At 42.8% G+C, this 24,382-nt stretch overlaps 2 protein-coding genes across 2 annotated transcripts in view; both read left to right on the forward strand.

Moving 5' to 3' along the window:
- Positions 1 to 207: 207 nt before the first annotated feature.
- Positions 208 to 24,382, forward strand: part of pgd (phosphogluconate dehydrogenase) — a 31,455-nt gene continuing 7,280 nt past the window's right edge. The window contains exons 1-8 of the mRNA XM_028409053.1: positions 208 to 348; positions 714 to 789; positions 868 to 1,047; positions 1,145 to 1,210; positions 1,295 to 1,413; positions 1,502 to 1,571; positions 1,652 to 1,786; positions 1,856 to 1,985. Of these exons, the coding sequence (XP_028264854.1) occupies positions 341 to 348; positions 714 to 789; positions 868 to 1,047; positions 1,145 to 1,210; positions 1,295 to 1,413; positions 1,502 to 1,571; positions 1,652 to 1,786; positions 1,856 to 1,985 (784 nt within the window). The 5' untranslated portion in view covers positions 208 to 340. The remainder of the gene's footprint in view (positions 349 to 713; positions 790 to 867; positions 1,048 to 1,144; positions 1,211 to 1,294; positions 1,414 to 1,501; positions 1,572 to 1,651; positions 1,787 to 1,855; positions 1,986 to 24,382) is intronic.
- LOC114438026 (kinesin-like protein KIF1B) lies at positions 2,010 to 6,522 on the forward strand. The gene is made up of 11 exons (XM_028409051.1): positions 2,010 to 2,517; positions 2,602 to 2,735; positions 2,839 to 2,900; positions 2,998 to 3,143; positions 3,226 to 3,486; positions 3,572 to 3,643; positions 3,769 to 3,890; positions 3,976 to 4,128; positions 4,298 to 4,490; positions 4,836 to 4,954; positions 5,098 to 6,522. The coding sequence occupies exons 1-11, from the start codon at positions 2,323 to 2,325 to the stop codon at positions 5,138 to 5,140; spliced, it is 1,500 nt and encodes a 499-aa protein (XP_028264852.1). The 5' UTR covers positions 2,010 to 2,322; the 3' UTR covers positions 5,141 to 6,522.

Genomic DNA, 24,382 nt, shown 5'->3' on the forward strand with positions numbered 1-24,382 from the left:
GCATCCAGCTCAAACAGTCTGTGACCCTGAACGTGAACCGGTTTGACACAGGTGTGGGTGTGCGCTGACGTACATGAGTGACAGCCCAACAATCCAATAGTATAACCGAGATCTCTGCTCAGTATTCTAGACCAATCACAAAACGCGCCGGGCATCGTTTGTTATGTGCACGGTCTCTGATTGGCGGACAACCTACGTGATCTTACGTAAGCCTCTCCATTAAGTTTAGACGAGAACAAGGAAGTGAAAATCGAGCGAGGAGGAAATCTGCAGAGGAGCTTGGCGTGTATGAGCGCTGCTGTCATTTGGAGACGAACAGTTACTTTACCCTCACATCACAATGGCAAAGTAAGTCTAATCATTTGTTTTTATTTGTATAAAAAGTCCGCGAAGTGTACTCGTAGCTGGAACTGCGAACTTTTACTGAAATTAATCTTCTTTATCAGTTAGTGTAAACGGTACTGATGTCTTGTTGGAACGCCGAGTAGTGATTATTAAAATATGTGACATGTTATTTAATTTGAAAACTGAACTAAAAGTCCGACCTGGTATTGGTTGTGGACGTCCCAGCTTTTCATAAAGTCATAATACGAATGCAGAAAACGTTTGGATGCAGGAAGAAGAAGATACATCAGTCCTTCTTGTTTTACAAGAGTGTCTGACTCCAAATGGCCTTTAGCCATCATTAGTTAATGTGATTATTTTTTCCACAGAGCAGACATTGCACTGATTGGTTTGGCTGTCATGGGCCAGAACCTCATCATGAACATGAATGACCACGGCTTTGTGGTAAGCTATCACTCCCAGCACTCCTATTACAACTGGTTTCAGCTTATGATGACTGTAATCACAAACTCTCTCCAACAGGTGTGCGCCTACAATCGAACTGTATCCAAGGTGCATGACTTCCTGCAGAATGAGGCGAAAGGCTCCAAGGTGATCGGAGCCGAGTCCCTGGAGGACATGGTGTCCAAGCTGAAGAAGCCCAGGCGGATCATCCTGCTGGTCAAGGCGGGACAGGCTGTGGATGACTTCATCGATAAACTGGTCTGTAGTTTGTTTATGCTGATCTGTGTTAAAAGACAGTTTGGTGTTACTCATCCGGGCCTGGTTAGATTTACTGGCTGCACTTGATCTTTATCAGGTTCCTCTTCTTGAGCCTGGTGACATCATCATTGATGGCGGCAACTCTGAATACAGAGACACAACAGTAAGTCAACGATAAACTTTCACCACAACTCTTTATTCAAAACTGAGCACATCTTCATAGTGGTTGTGTGTTGCTGTCATACAGCGGCGGTGTAAGAGCCTGCAGGAGAAGGGCCTGCTGTTTGTTGGCAGTGGAGTAAGTGGGGGAGAGGAAGGTGCACGTTATGGACCTTCACTGATGCCAGGTGGACACAAAGAGGCCTGGTGAGTGACACAGACTGTTACTGCTCCTAAAGGTGAGGTTTCCTCTGCATTAGTGACCAAGTTAATTGATTTGCTGTTTATTTTTAAGGCCACACATTAAAGACATCTTTCAGAGTATTGCTGCCAAGGTTGGAACAGGAGAACCTTGCTGTGACTGGGTGAGTGCACAGTTAATGTGTAATGTATGTTTTTAACAGCACACGTTATGTCAGGTCATGATCTCACACATGCTGTGCAGGTTGGAGATGAGGGTGCCGGCCATTTTGTGAAAATGGTCCATAACGGCATTGAGTATGGAGACATGCAGCTGATCTGCGAGGCCTATCACCTGATGAAGGACGTTCTGGGCATGGACCACGATGAGATGGCACAGGTGAACCTTTTCTCTGTTTCTCCATGTAAATATTAAACAAAACGTGGCTGACTGTATTTGATCCCATAGGCTTTCGACAGCTGGAACAAAACGGAGCTGGACTCCTTCCTGATTGAGATCACAGCCAACATCCTTAAATACAGGGACTCTGATGGTACACATCTGCTGCCTAAGATTCGGGACAGTGCGGGACAGAAAGGCACAGGGAAGAATGCCCCCTGCTGCCAGAAAAGAGGAACAGTCTAATCTCTCTCAAGGCCTCCAGAATAAATGTCCCTGATAGTGTTTATACGATGAAGTAGGACACCAAGGTTATTTGTATCTGAGTTTAATTATGACATACTGTTATCACTTTCCTGGCTGCTGCCAGCTGACACCTGACACTGTGTGGACCCTGTTGTGTCTGTGGTCAAGGTCTCACCTCAGTGTGTTTCCTCACATTGTTTTATGACTAGAGAGAATCACTGCCTTATCTGTTGTGCTTGTGCTCGTGTCAACATTAATAGAATAACACTCCCTGTTCACAAGGTCACAAAATGACACTCAGCTGGATTCACTCATGTTTAAAGCACAAGATAATACTGGTTAATAAGGTCTGTGTCCATGTTTTTTTCAGGACTTTCTATCGCTTTGAGGCGGTGTGGGACAGCTCCCTGCACAACTCCCTCCTGCTTAACCGAGTCACTCCTTATGGAGAGAAGATCTACATGACCCTGTCTGCATATCTGGAGGTCAGTCACTGCTCTACTGAGGTGTAGTTTGGCTCTTTGGTTGTCAGCAAAGCTAACATGACTTCCCACATCCCCTTTTCAAAGTTGGACCACTGCATCCAGCCAGCCATTATTACCAAAGACATCTGTATGGTCTTCTACTCCCGAGACGCCAAGATCTTCCCTCCTCGTTCTCTCAGGAACCTCTTTGGAAGTGGATACTCCAAAACTCCTGACTGGTGAGGCTCCAAAATAACATATTGTTACACAATCACAGATACTTGGATTAAATTACTGCCATGTTACCCAGTTCCCTAAACAAAAACCACTGCTTCATTACAGCAACCGAGTCACTGGCATCTATGAGCTGAGCTTGTGCAAGATGTCTGACACTGGAAGCCCAGGTGAGCTAACTTAAATCATTTTTAAAAATGTTAAAAGAACAGTTAGCAGCTTTATCATGACCATGTCAACCTAATGATGGATTTTTGTCCTGAGTAGGGATGCAGCGGAGGAGGAGGAAGGTCCTGGACACATCAGTGGCTTATGTACGCGGAGAGGAGAACCTGGCTGGGTGGAGGCCCAGAGGTGACAGCCTCATCCTGGAGCACCAGTGGGAGCTAGACAAAATGGAGCAGCTGCATGAGGTAGAACCTTAAAATCATAAACTGTTTAATTCTCTTAGAGTAGGCTGACACCCCTCCTAACTCCTCTTGTGTGTTTTGACAGGTGGAGAAGACTCGTCACCTTCTCCTGCTGAGGGAGAAGCTGGGAGAGGCGCCACTGATGGGAACAGCTCCCACCACCAAGTCCCTGAGCGAGTCACTATCGCCTAGCATGAGCTCAGGCACTCTGTCCACCTCCACCTCTATCTCCTCACAGATCTCCAGCACCACCTTTGAAAGCGCCATTACCCCCAGTGAGAGCAGCGGCTATGACTCCGCTGACATCGAGAGTCTGGTGGATCGGGAGAAGGAGCTGGCCACTAAGGTGAGAAGAAAGGCTGCTTTGTGAGTGGTAACAGCTGCCTCTCCTTCTCTGCTGTGAACTAATCAGCCTCATGTTTGTGTTGTAGTGCCTGCGCCTCCTGACGCACACCTACAACAGCGAATACAACCAGGTGGTCAACAGTATCAGTGACTGCAAGGTGAGAAAGGATGCAGCTCTGTTACATTTTAAATAGATTTAATTTAATTAATCCTAATTTCAGTATAATGTTTCATGAGGAAGTCTGTGTATTTCACATCTGTGTTTTGCTGTTTTACCCACCAGCTGTCAGACATCTCACCTATGGGGCGTGATCCATCAGTGACCAGCTTCAGCAGCGCAACTCTCACCCCATCCTCCACCTGCCCCTCTCTATCTGATTCTCGCTGTGGCTCCATGGACCAGAAGTAAAACCTTTTTCTGAAAATCTGCCAGTGTATTGAATTTCCATCTTGTTGCCATGATGCTGACATGTTAGACTTTGTCTCAAAGGACACCAGAGAACAGCTCCCGTGCCTCCAGTCCCTCCTGCTCAGACTATGAAAACTTTCCAATGGTTCCCACTCTGGAGACGTCCTACCTTGCCCGGGCTGGAAAGAACGAGTTCCTCAACTTGGTGCCTGATATTGAAGAAATGAGGCCAGGGTGAGTAAAGCCATGTTAGCTCTTGATGTTTAGTTTAGCTTTTGTGTGTAATGAAAAACATCAATATAAGATGTATCTCCCAGCCCGAAGTCCAAATCAAACAGAAAAAATAGAAATGGATTTAAACTGCAAAACATGGAAAAATAAATCCTTCTCTGCTTCTGTTCAGATCTGTTGTGTCCAAGAAGGGTTTCCTAAGCTTCATGGAGCCACGCTCCAACTCGTGGGTGAAACACTTTGTGGTTGTTCGCCGGCCCTACGTCTTCATCTACAACAGTGACAAGGATCCAGTGGAGCGAGGTGTCCTCAACCTCTCCACAGCACAAGTAGAATACAGCGAAGACCAGCAGGCCATGCTAAAGGTAGGCTTTCAGGTTGCCAGAAGGAAACTTCTGTGTATCACACAAATCTGCCAAAAACACAACAAAGTTTTGAGTTCTTCAGCAACTTAAAGGTTCATATATAAGAATAATACTTAGTCTCTGGTAATCAGTGCTTTTGGGGCACAAAGCAACACAGCCATGAAGGGAAACTACAAGAACCTAGTGAATGCTCATACACATGGAGCACACACAGCAGCTTTGTGACTGCAGTTCATATTTTGATATTAAAAACAATGCTTTTCTCATTTTTGCGTTTAGAACCTTTAAAAGCTTGTGTGAAACACCCACAGATATATGGTTTGACAGATGCTTGATGTCTTTCAGACTCCCAACACATTTGCTGTGTGCACCAAGCATCGAGGAATCCTCCTGCAGGCCAACAACGAGAAAGACATGAACGACTGGCTGTACGCGTTTAATCCACTGCTAGCAGGAACGATAAGGTGCACTCACACACACACACACACACACACACACACACACACACACACACACACACACACACACACACACTCTCTTCTTTCACACCCACACTTACTAGGTCTGCTCACTTCACTTAACTCACTGCAGTGTCTTGCCCCCACAGATCTAAGCTGGCGAGGAGGCGCAGCGGCCTGATGAAGAACTGAGTGAGTCGATCGGAACCCAGGAAACCACGGCTTCCCTTCTTTTTGAAAAGCCTTTGAACATACCAAGTGTTAACACTTATTAATCATTGTGATTCTTGACGGTTTTCTCTTGTAAGTAGACTTGTGGCTTAAGTCTCCTTTCATGCGACTAAAAGTTTCAGTTCCAGAGAACTTTGCCTCTCCCCTCCCCTCAGCTTTGACCCTCTCTCTTTCTCTCCCCCACCTCCACCCCCTCCTCCGCTTTTCGTGTATTTTGTTTTTATGACAATGTTTGAGTCTAATTTTTCTTCCGCTTCGTTGTCATTTCTGAGCTCCCTAACTAGTAGCATGTTGTAGTAGTCTACTTGTGTGTGCACGACTCTTCAGAAACTGTTCTTTCTGGCCACTCATTTTCAGTTTGCCAATCATCTGTAAAAAAGAAAAAATGTCTATCAGTGTTACGTCTCCCAAAAAGAGGTTTATTTTAGGGTTTATTTTTATTTAACATAATATGCTTGCATGAGAACTGCAACAGTCCTCAGGAGAAAAAGCAGGTTTTCACACAAAAACAAATCAGATCATGAAGAAATATCTACAAATATCTCCAAGTGTTATATTAGTTTATGCTGTGCTACATGAACTATAGCTGCTAATGAAGGTTTTTTCTTCTCTTTATGAAATTAGCATCAGGCTAAAGCAGACTCGAGCTCCCCAACCTGTCTCCTAAACAAAATCTCCAAATGTGAGCCAAATTTGTCAGCGAGGCCAGAAGTATTCCCGCTGTCGCCCATGTGACATTTAGATCCTCCTCAGTCTGTGTACATACACCAACTCCAACCCCTGGTAGTGCCAGTGTCAGTCAGTCCGTGAGTAAACACTCATGCATTTGTGTCAACATCAAAAGTATAATAGATTCACATCTCCACAGTGAAGATGTGAGGATAGATTCTGTCTGTCCTTTTGCTAAAAAAAAATAAAATGAAAAAAAAAGCAGGGTTTCTAGAAGACGAGAAGGAGGAAGAGACTAGCAGAGGATTCATTTGTACATAGTCTGTTCTGGGATCAGTGTGGTAGTTAACTCTCATTTAAGACATTCCTCTTAGCGCCTTCAGCTTTCACTAACACGCTGAGACCTCCAGAGAGCCGCTGATATTTTATTTCACCGTCACATACTTGTGAAGACAGAACAAAACGTGGTAAAGTGGGAAGTTAGAAGAAGAATGAAGTTTCAGCCTTGAAGCCAGTAGTTGCAGCCGATGAAGCTGCTAGCACAGACGTCTGCAGGACGGAGACAGTCCCATGACTCCACTCTGTCTATAACAGAGCTCGCTGTTAGCAGCACCGCAGGTTAACATGCATTTTCTATTTGATCTGAAACCACTTAACTCATCTAACTTATTGTTTTTTTTAACATTACAGTTTCTTTTGATCATTCCATAGGTAAGTTTTATATGAAATGTAACAGAGGGCATTTATTTCTTCATTTGTTACATCTATTGGTGTTATTTTGCACATTAACACATATCTATAGCAAGACAAAGGCAGGTCACATACGTTGAAGTATCAGGAACAATGATGAGAGCACATATCGAGGCTTACACTGGATGGTAGCTGCTTCTCTAGAGGTTTACAAAAAGGAAAGAAAGAAGTCATATTAAAGGGACAACACGTTCAAAGGTTTTATTTCTAAAAATGTTTGCTCTGAACACCGTTCTGCAGCTGATACATTTGGCTTCAGTAGCACCTGTGGTTCCTCTTGTTTCTGCAAAGATGGGAGCTGTGTTCGATACAGACAGGGATAAATGAACGCTGGTCAACCAACCAGTAGTATGCCTGCTGTATTGTATGAAAGGGGCATTAAAGAGACAGGTCATCCACCAATCTAATATTCATATGTTTGCATATAAGTGGAACTATATGTAACCCATGGTCCAAATAGGGTAATAAATAATTAAAATCAATTAAATAGCATGAATAATATATATATATATATGGCAAGTACAAATATATATATACAGTTAATAAATAGCGGTGAAAGCATAGCAATGACTATTTAATAAATAACCCTGTTAACATACTCTAAAGCTCCCGTTTATTTTCTCTCAGCTTTCATGTGAGTTGAAATTTAATGTTACTGTCCCTTTAAGACGCTGTCCCAGGCGCTGTGTGCGAGCTCCTGAAGACACGGATAGAAACAGACGCTGACCAACTGATATACGCAAAATCTAAAGACCTCCTTCAAATTAAGTTTATCCAACATCTTGTACATTTATTTAACATATTTAGGCAACCCTCCAACATCAAAACAGTGATTTTGATGCGAGTGCTTGATGACGGTTTTGGTTTTTAAACTCAATTGAATTGAATGGACGCATTGCAATGTAACAAGCTAGCGATGTAAAACTGTCACAAAGACCTATCAAACTAAATTACTCAATGTATCCACACTGTTTTATGTTAAAGAAGGAAATTTATGTAATGTTGTTCCCTGTTTCTTGATAATTGATCGATTATTTTGCGTCTAAAGTTACAGTTGATTTGGCGTTGCCATAGTAACAGTTAGTAGCGAGAAAGGAGGTGTTTCTCCTCTAAATTAGTCTGAAACGCGTGTGTAAAATGATTAGAGGGTTCATTTATTTATTTTATGTATTTGTGGCCTGTTGTGCAGGCCAGGTTTTTTTTCCTATCCCCGGGAGAGTTGAGGACAGCTCAGAGACAGACCAGACTCATTGGAACTTTCAGTTAGCCGCGAGACAGCGCACACCAACTGAAAGACGTCACGTGAGCATGATGGCGAGCCTACCCAAGGAAGGATAACCTGCAAGGACTGAAACACCGCAAACGGACCACTGTTACGGTTTGACCAAGACAAACTGAACTGAACTGTGATATTTAACAGATCAAATTAGAAGGGGATCCCCAAATTGAAATTATTGTGTTGCAACACAATTATTTAGGAATTATTGAGGTGTGAATAGGTAAATGTATATGCGACATGGTTAAGGTATTTTATTTTTTCTATGTGTTTTCCTGCTAAAGGGTACCTGAATACTTACCTTTTGTGAAAAGATCACACTAAAACTAACCTAAATACTTACCTGTTCCCTAAAGAAAAGAGTTAACTCCAAGAAAAACAGAACAAACAAAGATAAATAGCTGAAAATTAGTTAAAGCAATTGTTCTAAATTAGCTATACAGAATATAAAAGACCGGTCTAAGAGAAACAGAAAGAACTAGAGCAAACCAGTATTTAAATCTTTTTAAACTCTATTTAAATAAGAAGGACCAAACGGGTTATTTTATACTGTTTATTGCTCATTTTGCACTGTAAATATTCATTGATATTTTATTGATATTTTAGTACATATTTTATTGATCTATTTATTGATACTTTTATTATTCTATTTATTGATATTTTATTTCATTATCTATTCATCTGTTTATTAACCTGTTAAATATTTATTGTTGTTAAGTAAACTGCCGGCTTATATACAAATCTTCAAGTCTCTGTTCCTAATATTATTAATTACACCACTCCACGAACCTAGAACTGGTCCATCACTTGTTTTCAGCGACACAAGTGTTACATAAATTTGGCGAGCCAGCCAGGAGTGGTCTAACTTAACCAAAACTAGAATTAGAGAACAGATTAAAATAAGGAAACATGGAAGCAGTTCATACAAACAATGTAAAAATCTCTAACGCAGTCATTGTTAGTGGTCTAACTGATACAGAAACAGATGAAGAGCTTTATGACTTTCTTAAAAAATATGGCTCCATTGAAAGAAAAATTCCAATAGAGTCAGCACAATCAGACAAGCAAGTCATTATAGAATATAGACATGCTGCAGCTGTACAGGCACTTCTACCCCTATTGCCCTATACACTTGACACTGACTCCCCAGCTGACAACAGTTACTACATTAGAGCTTTATCTAGTGTCTACATGCCAGCGTCTAGTAAAACAGCTACACAGACTTACCTCTCTGAGTTGAAGGAGATTGCAAAGCAGACTGGCAAGGACCTTGCAACTCTCCTCAGGGAAGAACTGTCCGTCATCAGTGAAGCTGTTGACTTTGAGAACTCAGAAACACAAAGCGAAGACGCAGAATCGAACTCACCTGAGCAACATGTTCCACAAAGAGCTGTACAGGTTGGCCCTAAAAACACAGTTCCAGAGCAGCATGTCCAGTCAGAGTGCAACTGGACACCAGCACCACCTAAAGAGACATCATTAGCTCTGAAAGTCAGTGATATTAATCCACCAGAAATACAGAAAGTAATTGTTGAACACATAGTACGAAATGAAGACTCTACTATGCATGTGAACACAGCCCTAAGACTCAGACCCTTCTCTGGGCGTGAACCTCGACCCAGCAATGAGGTGGATTATGAGACCTGGCGCTCTAATGTTGGACTTCTTCTGGAAGACACTAGGCAGTCAGACCTACACAAATCACGGAAGCTCCTTGAAAGCCTCTTGTCACCTGCTATTGACATAGTGAAGCACCTGACACCTGAAACACCTCCAAGTGTGTATCTGGAGATTCTGGACTCTGCATTTAGCACTGTTGAAGATGGGGATGACCTGTTCGCAAAGTACCTCAATACAATGCAAGACAGCGGAGAAAAACCCTCAGCTTACCTCCAGCGGCTGCAAGTCATGTTGAATACCACCTTCAGGAGGGGAGGTGTCACGGCAAGTGAGCTTGGCAGACAGCTTCTGAGGCAGTTTATCAGAGGTTGCTGGGACAACACCTTGATTTCTGAACTGCAACTAGAGCAGAAGAAGCAAAACCCACCTTCTTTTGCTGAGCTACTCCTGTTGCTCCGTACTGCAGAAGACAGGCGAGCATCTAAGGCATCTCGCATGAAGCACCACCTCAGTGCCTCAAAACCCAAGGTGTCATCCCATTACCAAGGCATTTGTGAGCAGTACAAAGAAGAATGCAGTGCATTCCAGTCTCCTTCTCCTACATCAGAGATTCAAGATCTGAAAAGACAAATTGCTGATTTACAATCTCAGCTAGCACGTGTCACGCAGAAAGGTCACAGGAAGAACCAAGCTAAACCAGCTCCTCCAAAGTCTCAGACTCCCACACCTCCCAGCCAAGCTGAGAAGACCACTGCCAGCAAAAGACCCAAACCTTGGTATTGCTTCAGGTGTGGGGAGGACGGACACATCAAGCCACAGTGTGATGGCGAACCGAACCCTTCACTAGTAGCATCAAAAGGAAAGTTGCTGAAAGAGAAACAGCAAGCCTGGGATGTCATGAACAGCACTTCAGAGCCTGAACATTTTTAGAGCCAGTTCATGCAGAGGGGCAAACAGGAGCTGGGAGACAGACAAAGTGTCCCAAACCAAAACGACGTGTCAGCCATATGTGCTCAACCTCCAACACTAAGAAGCAGTCAGCAACCCTGCCTAAAGGATTGGTTGGAGCACGGTGCACTGCACAGGTGACCATATGTGGTAGAGAATGCAGCTGCTTATTAGACACAGGCTCCCAAGTCACGACAATCCCAAACTCCTTCTATGAAGAAAATCTGTCTCATCTTCCTATCCACTCTTTAAGTGACCTGCTTGAAGTGGAGGGAGCAAATGGTCAGGAAGTCCCCTACATTGGCTACATTGAGGTTATTATCATCTTCCCTAAAAACATCTTTGGTGTGGACATTGACATACCTACACTAGCACTGATTGTGCCTGACATGCACTCAACTCTGTCATCAGTGTTAATAGGCACCAACGCTTTGGATGTTCTGTATGGGCAGTATGGTGATGTCACTCCACAGAACTTTAAGTCACTGCCATATGGCTACAGAGTAGTCTTAAAAACCCTCAGAGCCAGGCAAAGACACACTTGTGAGTCAAGCATGGGAAAAGTGAGACTACACAGCAGAGACACTGAGACCATTGCTGCCGGTCAGACAAGAGTCTTCGAAGGAACAGTGAGCTGCAAAACAAGCAACAACTGTCAGTGGGTGATGGTAGCATCGCCAACATCAGTGTCATTACCTGGTGGCATACTAGTAACGGATGGGCTAGCATGCCTACAGCCTAAGCTGCCCCACTGCCTTCCAGTTATTCTGAAGAATGAGTCAGGCCATGACATTACCTTGCCCCCGAAAGCTGTGATAGCAGAGATCCATACCATTGAGATTGTTCAGTCTCTCAACTCCCATGTCTCTGACCCTTCAACAGACCTAACCTCTAAGACAAGGATTGAATTTGACTTCAGTAACTCTCCAATATCCAGTGAGTGGAAAGACAGAATAACAGGAAGATTGAACTCCATGCCTGAGGTGTTTGCACAACACGACCTCGACTTTGGCCGCACTGACAAGATCAAGCATCACATAAAGCTCAGTGAAAAGACACCGTTCAAGCACAGAGCGAGGCCTATACATCCTCATGACATTGAAGCTGTGCGTAACCACATCCAGCAGCTCCTTCATGCAGAAGTCATCCGTGAATCTGAATCACCCTTTTCCTCACCGATTGTGGTTGTCAAGAAGAAGAATGGTGATGTCAGGCTCTGTGTGGATTATAGAAAGCTGAACCTGCAGACAATCAAGGACTCATATGCTCTACCCAATCTGGAGGAGTCCTTCTCAGCCTTGACTGGATCAAAGTGGTTCTCAGTGCTTGATCTCAAATCTGGGTTCTACCAGATAGAAATGGAGGAAGAGGACAAGCAGAAAACTGCATTCGTCTGTCCTCTTGGTTTTTATGAGTTCAACAGAATGCCTCAGGGGATAACAAATGCCCCTAGCACATTCCAGAGGCTCATGGAACGTTGTATAGGGGAGCTGAATATGAAGCAGGCCCTCGTCTTCCTGGATGACTTGATCGTCTTCTCCTCAACACTAGAAGAGCACGAGGAAAGACTGATGAGAGTGCTCCACCAATTAGGAGAGTATGGCCTGAAACTATCACCTGAGAAGTGCAAGTTCTTTCAGACTTCTGTGAAGTACCTAGGACACATCGTGTCTGAGAAGGGAATTGAAACAGACCCAGAGAAAATAACAGCATTAAAAACCTGGCCAAGACCAACAAAACTGAAAGAGCTCAGAGCATTTTTAGGATTCTGCGGTTACTACCGTAGGTTCATTAAGGATTACTCAAAGATTGTGAAGCCACTCAATGCCCTCACTGCTGGATATCCTCCACTGAGGAAAAGCTGTAAGACTGCAGTAAACACTGAAAGTTACCACAATCCAAAAGATCTCTTCGGTGACAGATGGACACCTGTTTGTCAGGCAGCTTTTGACACTCTGATCGAGAAGCTGACTACTGCCCCTGTCCTTGGGTTTGCTGACCCCAAGTTGCCCTACATCTTGCATACAGATGCTAGCACATCAGGTCTTGGTGCAGCACTTTACCAGGAGCAACAAGGGCAAAAGCGAGTTATTGCTTATGCAAGCCGTGGTCTGTCAAGATGTGAATCCAGGTACCCTGCCCATAAGTTGGAATTTCTTGCCCTTAAGTGGGCAGTAACAGAAAAGTTCCAAGACTACCTCTATGGAAGCCCATTTCTCGTTGTCACTGATAGCAACCCATTGACATACATACTTACCTCTGCCAAGCTTGATGCCACAAGCTACAGATGGCTAGCTGACCTGTCAACCTTTGATTTCCAGCTTCAGTACAGGGCTGGAAAGCAAAATCAAGATGCAGATGGGCTGTCCAGACGTCCACACAGTAGGCTACCTGATGACACATCATCACAGAAAGAGTTTGAGAGGATACAGCAGTTTGCAAAAAGACATCTGATGGGATCTGACCATACAAAAATGGATGAAAGTACCATCAAGGCCATCTGTGAAAAGCACTTCATTCGTGATGAGGACACATCACCTGGCACTACCTTGGTTATGTCACTTGCTCACCATCCAAATGCTGTTCCAGAGAGTTTTAAAGAGGAGTGCCAACTTGATGGTCTAAACATCATTCCGATGTTTACTTCAGCTGATATTCAAGAGAAGCAGAGGAGAGACTCCTGCATCCGTGAAGTGGTCAACCAGCTGGAGACGGGAGAGAGACCTCCACCATCTCTCAGGACAGAACTCCCTGAGCTCCCCCTCCTGTTAAGAGAGTGGAAAAAGTTGGAGATCTTGGATGGCGTCTTGTTCCGTAAGCGCCAAGAGGGTGCACAGACTCACTACCAGCTTGTGCTGCCAGAAGAACTTAGACCCATAGTCCTTAAGAGCCTGCATGATGACATGGGCCACATGGGCATTGATCGGACACTTGACCTTATCCGAAAGCGCTTCTATTGGCCAAAAATGTCATCTGAGGTGGAAACAAAGATCAAGACCTGCGACCGCTGCATAAGGCGTAAAGTCCCACCAGAGAAAGCTGCTCCTCTTGTAAACATCACAGCCTCACGACCTCTTGAGCTGGTGTGCATGGACTTTCTCACATTGGAGCCAGACTCTAGTGGCACCAAAGACATCCTAGTAATTACGGATCACTTTACAAAGTATGCAGTAGCCATTCCCACCCCAAACCAAAAGGCCCGGACTGTTGCCAAATACCTGTGGGATCAATTCATTGTCCACTATGGCATCCCAGAAAGGCTCCACAGCGATCAAGGTCCAGACTTCGAATCTAGTACTATCAAGGAACTGTGTGACCTGGCAGGCATCCGGAAGATACGGACTACTCCTTACCATCCAAGAGGGAACCCTGTTGAACGCTTCAACAGGACCCTGTTGAGTATGCTAGGCACCCTTGAGAACCAAAAGAAGAGCCACTGGCGAGAGTATGTAAAGCCGTTAGTACATGCCTACAACTGTACAAAGAATGAAGTCACCGGCTTCACCCCTTACGAACTGATGTTTGGGCGACAGCCAAGGTTGCCAGTGGACTTAGCTTTTGGCTTACCTGTCAATCACCAGCCAGGCTCACATTCGCAGTATGTTCGTAACCTGAAATCCCAGCTAGAGGCGAGCTACAAAGTAGCAACAGAGAATGCAAAAAAAAAAAACGCAGATTACAACAAGGCAAGATTTGACAAGCATGTTGTCAATTCCACCCTGACAGAAGGGGACAGAGTCCTGGTCAGGAATGTCCGCCTCAGAGGCAAGCAGAAGTTGGCAGACAAGTGGGAATCTGACATATATGTTGTCGTCAAACAGTCTGGAGATGTCCCAGTCTATGTTGTGAGGCCCGAAACCAAGGATGGTCCGCTAAGGACCCTCCATCGAGACCTATTACTGCCTTGTGGTTTTCTTCCTCTCAACCCAGCTGAGGCTAAGATAGACACACAGAAGAGGCCTAGACGGCCAAGGACTCGTAGCTGCCGAGAAGAATCTGAAAGGCAAGACTCAGATTCTGAAGAGCATGACGTTAATTACTTCTACACTCCTGCAACCATAGAGTCCTCTGCAAGGGACACCGCGTTGTGGATGTCATGCTCCTCAGCGCCTGCCATCGAGCAAGACCTTCCAGATGTAGCTGAAGCTTTCCCTGAGGTTGTTTCAGTGGTAATTGATACAAATCCACAAAATAACTCCAATCCATCTGAAAAACATCCAGGAAGCAATGACTTACCTGATGTGAGTCCTGAGAACACCTTACCTGAGATGAATCCAAGAGAGAATGACTTACCTGATGTGAGTCCGGAGAACACCTTACCTGAGATAAATCCGGGAGAGAATGACTTACCTGATGTGAGTCCGGAGAACACCTTACCTGAGATAAATCCGGAAGAGAATGACTTACCTGATGTGAGTCCAGAGACTACCTTACCTCAGATGAATCCAGCAGAGGATGACTTACCTGATGTGAGTCCAGAGGAATACGCTACCAGTAGTGGAAACCACCCAAGAAAATCCAGCAGACATAGACGGCCCGTACAAAGACTGACTTACCCCCATTTAGGACACCCCTTAGTGACAGTAGTCCAGTCACTGTTTCAGAGCTTGAGTGCAGCCATTTCAAACTCTCTAAATGAGCCAAATTCCTGGGAGCCAATCGGAGTCATGACAGTGTAGTTACCAATGCAATGCACAGGGACGTGCATCAGGAAAGGAGGGGAGTATGTAACCCATGGTCCAAATAGGGTAATAAATAATTAAAATCAATTAAATAGCATGAATAATATATATATATATCGCAAGTACAAATATATATATACAGTTAATAAATAGCGGTGAAAGCATAGCAATGACTATTTAATAAATAACCCTGTTAACATACTCTAAAGCTCCCGTTTATTTTCTCTCAGCTTTCATGTGAGTTGAAATTTAATGTTACTGTCCCTTTAAGACGCTGTCCCAGGCGCTGTGTGCGAGCTCCTGAAGACACGGATAGAAACAGACGCTGACCAACTGATATACGCAAAATCTAAAGACCTCCTTCAAATTAAGTTTATCCAACATCTTGTACATTTATTTAACATATTTAGGCAACCCTCCAACATCAAAACAGTGATTTTGATGCGAGTGCTTGATGACGGTTTTGGTTTTTAAACTCAATTGAATTGAATGGACGCATTGCAATGTAACAAGCTAGCGATGTAAAACTGTCACAAAGACCTATCAAACTAAATTACTCAATGTATCCACACTGTTTTATGTTAAAGAAGGAAATTTATGTAATGTTGTTCCCTGTTTCTTGATAATTGATCGATTATTTTGCGTCTAAAGTTACAGTTGATTTGGCGTTGCCATAGTAACAGTTAGTAGCGAGAAAGGAGGTGTTTCTCCTCTAAATTAGTCTGAAACGCGTGTGTAAAATGATTAGAGGGTTCATTTATTTATTTTATGTATTTGTGGCCTGTTGTGCAGGCCAGGTTTTTTTTCCTATCCCCGGGAGAGTTGAGGACAGCTCAGAGACAGACCAGACTCATTGGAACTTTCAGTTAGCCGCGAGACAGCGCACACCAACTGAAAGACGTCACGTGAGCATGATGGCGAGCCTACCCAAGGAAGGATAACCTGCAAGGACTGAAACACCGCAAACGGACCACTGTCACGGTTTGACCAAGACAAACTGAACTGAACTGTGATATTTAACAGATCAAATTAGAAGGGGATCCCCAAATTGAAATTATTGTGTTGCAACACAATTATTTAGGAATTATTGAGGTGTGAATAGGTAAATGTATATGCGACATGGTTAAGGTATTTTATTTTTTCTATGTGTTTTCCTGCTAAAGGGTACCTGAATACTTACCTTTTGTGAAAAGATCACACTAAAACTAACCTAAATACTTACCTGTTCCCTAAAGAAAAGAGTTAACTCCAAGAAAAACAGAACAAACAAAGATAAATAGCTGAAAATTAGTTAAAGCAATTGTTCTAAATTAGCTATACAGAATATAAAAGACCGGTCTAAGAGAAACAGAAAGAACTAGAGCAAACCAGTATTTAAATCTTTTTAAACTCTATTTAAATAAGAAGGACCAAACGGGTTATTTTATACTGTTTATTGCTCATTTTGCACTGTAAATATTCATTGATATTTTTATTGATATTTTAGTACATATTTTATTGATCTATTTATTGATACTTTTATTATTCTATTTATTGATATTTTATTTCATTATCTATTCATCTGTTTATTAACCTGTTAAATATTTATTGTTGTTAAGTAAACTGCCGGCTTATATACAAATCTTCAAGTCTCTGTTCCTAATATTATTAATTACACCACTCCACGAACCTAGAACTGGTCCATCACTTGTTTTCAGTGACACAAGTGTTACATATAGCATATTAACTGTCACTTTCAGGAAAAGTGTGCAGAAACAGAAGGAGCCTTTGGCTGTGGTAAAAGTAAGAATTGGTAACATTACTCAGATTTTGCTGATCTCAACAACAGAAAACATGAAGCTCAGATATGACAGTGATTGCAGATCATCTCTGACCTCAGGTCGGCCAACTTTGCAGGTCAGAGGAACAAAAATCTGCTGCATTGTCTTCTGATAAAATGTTTTCCCACACATGAAAAGTACTGATGAGCATCTATGCACTGCAGAAAGTTCAGAGTGCCACCGACACACCTGTCAGAGCAGACATTTTTACTTCATTGTGTATTTATTATTTGCAATGTATATATTAGTTTGCAGCTCTTTGCACATAATAATAAATTGTTCAACTAACTGATCAAATAAAGTCTGTGCAGTTTAGTTGTTCTACTCATAATGAACCAAATGATGGTGTGACAGGCTCTGTGGTCTGAACCAGGAGAGAGTTGAATGTAGAATGTAGTTTGTTTTTTGTTTTTTTTTTCAAGGAAAAAAAGAGACCTAAAATGTAACCCGCTGCACCTTCTCAGCGTGGGCGGGTTACATTAGTGCTTCCTCTTTATCAGAAAGTGGTTTGAACAGTCTGCTTTTGTTTCACTCACTGCTCATGTTAACTAGCCGTCTGCATTTTAACAAAGTAGAAAGTGGACATTTAATTTTTTTGTAATATCAGGGAATATGATACAAAGTAGCTTGTGACATCTAAAATGACAGAATACTATTGTTACTGTTTGTGTCTTTCTTCACCTCAACACTTTTTTTCCGTTGATGCCTTTCAAAATAAACCATCTTGTTTTCCATCTCCCCCTCTGACGATTCAAAACATCAGGTTCACCAAAAGGAATAAAAACAGACCATGACATTAACTCTGTACATTATTTATCAGACTGATTTCATTTTCATAATTATTTTGTAAATATCTGTGTTGTATGGAGCTTGAACTAAAATGTAAATATGTTTACTGTATTTGTAATAATTATAATCCATTCGCTGTATAGCATAGATGTGTCATGCAGATATCCTAATTCTGTGTATGGTAATCTTGCACCATTGAACTGTTTAGTGAATGAGGCAACAATAAAAAGTGCAAACTGTGCATTAGCAGAACAAGTGATGCCTGTTTGTCCCCTGCACTGTCCTGCTCCACCGCCAGCTTCACGCTTCTGTTCATACTGAAGTTTCCTGATATCTGTGAGCCGTCACAGCTCATTTCCACCATCAGATAAAATGTAATGAATGAGGAAAAAGCGTTTTCACATAGTTCTATAGATCCCTGTACCATCCTTAACCTCTTTCTATTTGCCTATCAATGTGATTTTTCTAAGCTTTTAAACCTCTTTATTTTTCTACTGTTAGACCTCTGTCTAGTCTTCAGACATGCATGCTTCATGACCAGATAATCTGACAGCAGAAGAACATTCATGCAGTGTTTCTAATCTGTACTCTTTAAACTATAAGACCCTCCACCTCCTCCTCTCATGCATGTACACGTGGTCTGACATTAAACTGGTTTAGTGCACCAAAGTCCTGTTATCCACTACAGAAAAAAATTGGTATGGTTTAGTAAGTATGTCAAATCCCATGCTGCATGAAAAGAAGCCTGGGAAGCTGAAGATGTACTTAACACCTGGTTAAAACCTAAATCACCTATAAAAGTACAATTTGAAATAAATATGGACTCTCTTCAACATAAGGTCAGCTCATTTTGTTTATCTTCTCAGCACACTCGAGCTTCTTGCAGAGGCTTTACAAAGCAGGCAGCAGTACCAGAAGACAGCTGGAAGGTGATAAACAGCAGAGAAAATACTCATTGTTTGAATGTTTTGGTGAGTCTTTTATCACACGAACCATTAAACCAAGTTAAATCCAATGATAACTGACTTCATTCAAGCTTAAGGAGCCTATCCTGTAGTGTGGTTGAAACTTCCAGCTTTTTATTCCGAGACAGTGTTCTCCACTTCTTACATCCCTTGGGCAGCATGTATCTCCCAGGACGGCAGGTCCAACTTTGGTCGTTTGGCAGCAGGCTCCTCACGGGAGATGCTTCCAAAGTCAAACTGGTCCAGAGGAGTGGCAGGAGTGACCTCATGGACACCAGAGACCAAAATGATGGAGACATCATCATCAATCTCACGTCTCCCAGACTCAGACAGGTTCTCCAAGAGGACCTGCTGGAAGGTCCTCTTGGAGGACCTACCAGCAGGAGACAGAGGTTGCATGCTACCATAGCCAGAATCCTCACTGTCCCAGTCCTCCACGTCGACCTTCTCCCCCTGCTCACCAAACTCCCTGTGACCAAAGAGTGGAGGAAAGTCTTCATCATCCCACCAGGCCTCCAAGAATTCCTGCAAGCCGAACGGCTCCCCCTCATCCTCGTCTTCTTCATCAGAATAGTCATCCTCAAGAGGCGGGATGAGCTCAGAGAGGTCTTCTGGGGGACGCTCGACGACAAGGGGACGCTCGATGACAAGGTCCTCTGTGGAGAAAAACATGAAAAAGGTTCAAACAAAGAGCAGAACAGTCAATGTGAGAGAGTTCTGTTAGTGTTGAAGAGATGAAGACATGAGAATGACTATAAGATTAAGATTAAGAATTATTGTATAGAGAAATTAGGTAATCTGACAGGAAACACAGCTAACACCACTGGATCTCTGGTTATTGATTAACTACTGGTTACATGTAAACATAAAGGGATGACGATTGTTCATTTCAGTAAAAGAATAGAACGTAAAGTAAAAGTATTTGATTATAAATAAAATATTTGGACTCAAAAAGTACCACAACAGGCTGTTTGTGTTACACTGACAGATCATGATGATACATAAACATTTATGACTGTAGTTGAGTCGTTTGTGGCATCATATAAATGCTTGAGGTCCTTTTAACTGCATGTTAAAAGTAACACACTATTAATGGTCAATTAAAAAATAAACATCTACTTAAACACAGCAGGAACACATACTACACTACAGCCTGGCTTTGATCTGCACACATATCCTGCCTGATCACACTATGTTGCAAAAACTAATGATTATAATGCATTTCACAAACACTGTTTCACTGTTTCAATATTTGGACTCAAAAAGTACCACAACAGGCTGTTTGTGTTACATTGACCAGAGACCGAAATGATGGAGACATCATCGTCAATCTCACGTCTCCCAGACTTAGACAGGTCCTCCAAGAGGACCTGCTGGAAGGGAGACAGAGGTTGCATGTCATCCCCATCATCCTCGTCCTCTGAGAGTTCAGAGTCATATGGTAGCATTACCATTGCCAGGATCCTCACTGTCCCAGTCCTCCACGTCGACCTTCTCCCCCTGCTCACCAAACTCCCTGTGACCAAAGAGTGGAGGAAAGTCTTCATCATCCCACCAGGCCTCCAAGAATTCCTGCAAGCCGAACGGCTCCCCCTCATCCTCGTCTTCTTGTATCTCCCAGGACGGCAGGTCCAACTTTGGTCGTTTGGCAGCAGGCTCCTCACGGGAGATGCTTCCAAAGTCAAACTGGTCCAGAGGAGTGGCAGGAGTGACCTCATGGACACCAGAGACCAAAATGATGGAGACATCATCATCAATCTCACGTCTCCCAGACTCAGACAGGTTCTCCAAGAGGACCTGCTGGAAGGTCCTCTTGGAGGACCTACCAGCAGGAGACAGAGGTTGCATGCTACCATAGCCAGAATCCTCACTGTCCCAGTCCTCCACGTCGACCTTCTCCCCCTGCTCACCAAACTCCCTGTGACCAAAGAGTGGAGGAAAGTCTTCATCATCCCACCAGGCCTCCAAGAATTCCTGCAAGCCGAACGGCTCCCCCTCATCCTCGTCTTCTTGTATCTCCCAGGACGGCAGGTCCAACTTTGGTCGTTTGGCAGCAGGCTCCTCACGGGAGATGCTTCCAAAGTCAAACTGGTCCAGAGGAGTGGCAGGAGTGACCTCATGGACACCAGAGACCAAAATGATGGAGACATCATCATCAATCTCACGTCTCCCAGACTCAGACAGGTTCTCCAAGAGGACCTGCTGGAAGGTCCTCTTGGAGGACCTACCAGCAGGAGACAGAGGTTGCATGCTACCATAGCCAGAATCCTCACTGTCCCAGTCCTCCACGTCGACCTTCTCCCCCTGCTCACCAAACTCCCTGTGACCAAAGAGTGGAGGAAAGTCTTCATCATCCCACCAGGCCTCCAAGAATTCCTGCAAGCCGAACGGCTCCCCCTCATCCTCGTCTTCTTCATCAGAACAGTCATCCTCAAGAGGCGGGATGAGCTCAGAGAGGTCTTCTGGGGGACGCTCGACGACAAGGGGACGCTCGATGACAAGGTCCTCTGTGGAGAAAAACATGAAAAAGGTTCAAACAAAGAGCAGAACAGTCAATGTGAGAGAGTTCTGTTAGTGTTGAAGAGATGAAGACATGAGAATGACTATAAGATTAAGATTAAGAATTATTGTATAGAGAAATTAGGTAATCTGACAGGAAACACAGCTAACACCACTGGATCTCTGGTTATTGATTAACTACTGGTTACATGTAAACATAGAGGGATGACGATTGTTCATTTCAGTAAAAGAATAGAACGTAAAGTAAAAGTATTTGATTATAAATAAAATATTTGGACTCAAAAAGTACCACAACAGGCTGTTTGTGTTACACTGACAGATCATGATGATACATAAACATTTATGACTGTAGTTGAGTCGTTTGTGGCATCATATAAATGCTTGAGGTCCTTTTAACTGCATGTTAAAAGTAACACACTATTAATGGTCAATTAAAAAATAAACATCTACTTAAACACAGCAGGAACACATACTACACTACAGCCTGGCTTTGATCTGCACACATATCCTGCCTGATCACACTATGTTGCAAAAACTAATGATTATAATGCATTTCACAAACACTGTTTCACTGTTTCAATATTTGGACTCAAAAAGTACCACAACAGGCTGTTTGTGTTACATTGACCAGAGACCGAAATGATGGAGACATCATCGTCAATCTCACGTCTCCCAGACTTAGACAGGTCCTCCAAGAGGACCTGCTGGAAGGGAGACAGAGGTTGCATGTCATCCCCATCATCCTCGTCCTCTGAGAGTTCAGAGTCATATGGTAGCATTACCATTGCCAGAATCCTCACTGTCCCAGTCCTCCACGTCGACCTTCTCCCCCTGCTCACCAAACTCCCTGTGACCAAAGAGTGGAGGAAAGTCTTCATCATCCCACCAGGCCTCCAAGAATTCCTGCAAGCCGAACGGCTCCCCCTCATCCTCGTCTTCTTCATCAGAACAGTCATCCTCAAGAGGTGGGATGAGCTCAGAGAGGTCTCCTGGGGGCTCCCCATCATCCTCGTCCTCTGAGAGTTTGAAGTCCTCAATCATGCTACCATAGCCAGAATCCTCATTGTCCCAGTTCACCACGTCGACCTCCTCCTCCTTCTCCTCACCAAACTCCATGTCACCAAAGAGTGGAGTAAAGTGTGAATCATCCCACCAGAAGATGAAGTTCCCCAAGCGGAGAAACTCCCTCTCATCCTCGTCTGGGACACGGTCATCGTCGTCGTACTCAGGAAGCAGGATGACCTCAGGAAGGTCTCCTGGGGGACGCTCGATGACAAGGCTGTCGTCCTCTGAGGAGAAAAACATGAAAAAGGTTTAAACAAAGAGTCAAAGTGAGAGAGTTCTGCTAGTGTTGAAGAGATGAAGACATGAGAATGACTATAAGATTAAGATTAAGAATTATTGTATTAATCACCATAGAGAAATTAGGTAATCCGACAGGAAACACAGCTAACACCACTGGATCACTGGTTATTGATTAACTATTGGTTATTGGCTGTTTGTGTTACACTGACAGATCATGATGATACATAAACATTTATTATGTAGTTGAGTCGTTTGTGGCATCATGATAAATGCTTGAAGTCCTTTTATACATATCACTGCATGTTCAAAGTAACACTCACACTATTAATGGTCAATTTTTCAAAAATAAACATCTACTCAAACACAGCAGGACATGCTACACTACAGCCTGGCTTTGATCTGCACACATTTCCTGCCTGATCACACTATATTGCAAAAACTAATGATTACAATGCATTTCACAAACACTGTTTTACACAGAAACACATTTAATGTTACAGCAGCATAATGTTAGCTGTAGCTTCACTGTTAGCATGACAGCGGTCAACATATCAGAGCTAACTGAGCTAAACACTCTTAATAGCACACTTCACAGCTGCCCTGAAAAATCGGATGACTTTCATCCAACAAACAAGCAGTTTTCACGAAGAGTGCGTCGAGTGAAAGTTGATTTTTGACTTTTTACCAACAAACTGGTTCACAGAGGGTGAACTGTGCACCCATAAACTAACAAAGTCACACAAGTCTTTCATGCTAGGATACTTTTAAAAAAAATTGAAGCTAAATCACTGATTTTGTCATGAAAAAAGAAGAAAATATTTTCAGTCCTACCAGCCCTCTGCTGCTCCATCTCAGCCAGCGGGTTGCGGCGGGAGGCCATGGGGAAGACGTTCACCTGCTGAAGAGAAAATCCTCCAAGTGTTCGCTAAACGAGGGCTAGTTAACACTGGTTTGTTGAAGGTGTTGGTGGTCCAGAAGTCGCTGTCCGATGAGGTCCGATGCTCTGTCGATAATCCTCCGGGGTGTCGATGATATTCAGCTGTCAGCTCAGGTTTTAGATCAGAGGTTCAGATCATCAGAGGTTTTTTGCTTTGATCTGCTCGTGTCAGAGGTCAGGTGCAAAAAGTGGCTGTGAAGAGTCAGCAGCCTTATATAGCCTCTGTCTGGTTACCATGACACCCACTCCTTTGAATTAAAAACTTTTGTTTTGTTTTAAAACTGCAGTAAGTATAATGTCATATTTTACACATATATTTAAAAATATGGTGATGTTTTATATTTTATAAATATGTTATGTGTGAAATCTAAATGTCATAAAAATAAAAAATAGAAAATGATGTTCAGTCACAGTGAAATAGTGTCCTTTACACAGCCATACTAAGTACTTGTATTCATAATGCAACCAAATGGCCCCTTTTGATTATTATGCAGCCTTTTTATTAGAACATTAAATTAATTAGGACTGAATGTGAATTTAATACTTTTTAATACATAAAATTAATAGATTATATAAATTGGTCTGCAAGGTAACTGGTGAATATATGAAGTTAAAGTTGACCTTTTTTTAGTGTTTAATATATTTATTGGGTTTTCAACATTATAAAGATACATATACAAACCCAAAGAAAACAGTTACTTATATATATATACATATATACAGATAGAAATACACCTAAAATAAACACAATTAACAACCCCCCCCCCCATACAAACAAAACTTCCTGTCCTCACTGTCACATGAAAAAAAAAGAGAAAAACACAGATATTCCGATTAGAATAAGCAACTCAGCCAGAATAATTACAAATAAATAAATAAACAACCACATCCAATTATTCCTGGATCTGTATCAATGGTTGGT

This window comes from Parambassis ranga, chromosome 7 (genome assembly GCF_900634625.1).
Source record: "Parambassis ranga chromosome 7, fParRan2.1, whole genome shotgun sequence".
Taxonomy (NCBI): domain Eukaryota; kingdom Metazoa; phylum Chordata; class Actinopteri; family Ambassidae; genus Parambassis; species Parambassis ranga.

Excerpts from the sequence above, each read along its gene's own strand:
- LOC114438026 (XM_028409051.1), top strand. The coding sequence starts at position 2,323 with ATGACACTCAGCTGGATTCACTCATGTTTAAAGCACAAGATAATACTG. Across the intron at positions 2,901-2,997 it reads GTCTGACACTGGAAGCCCAG|GGATGCAGCGGAGGAGGAGG; the intron begins GTGAGCTAACTT and ends TGTCCTGAGTAG. Across the intron at positions 3,644-3,768 it reads ACAGTATCAGTGACTGCAAG|CTGTCAGACATCTCACCTAT; the intron begins GTGAGAAAGGAT and ends TTTACCCACCAG.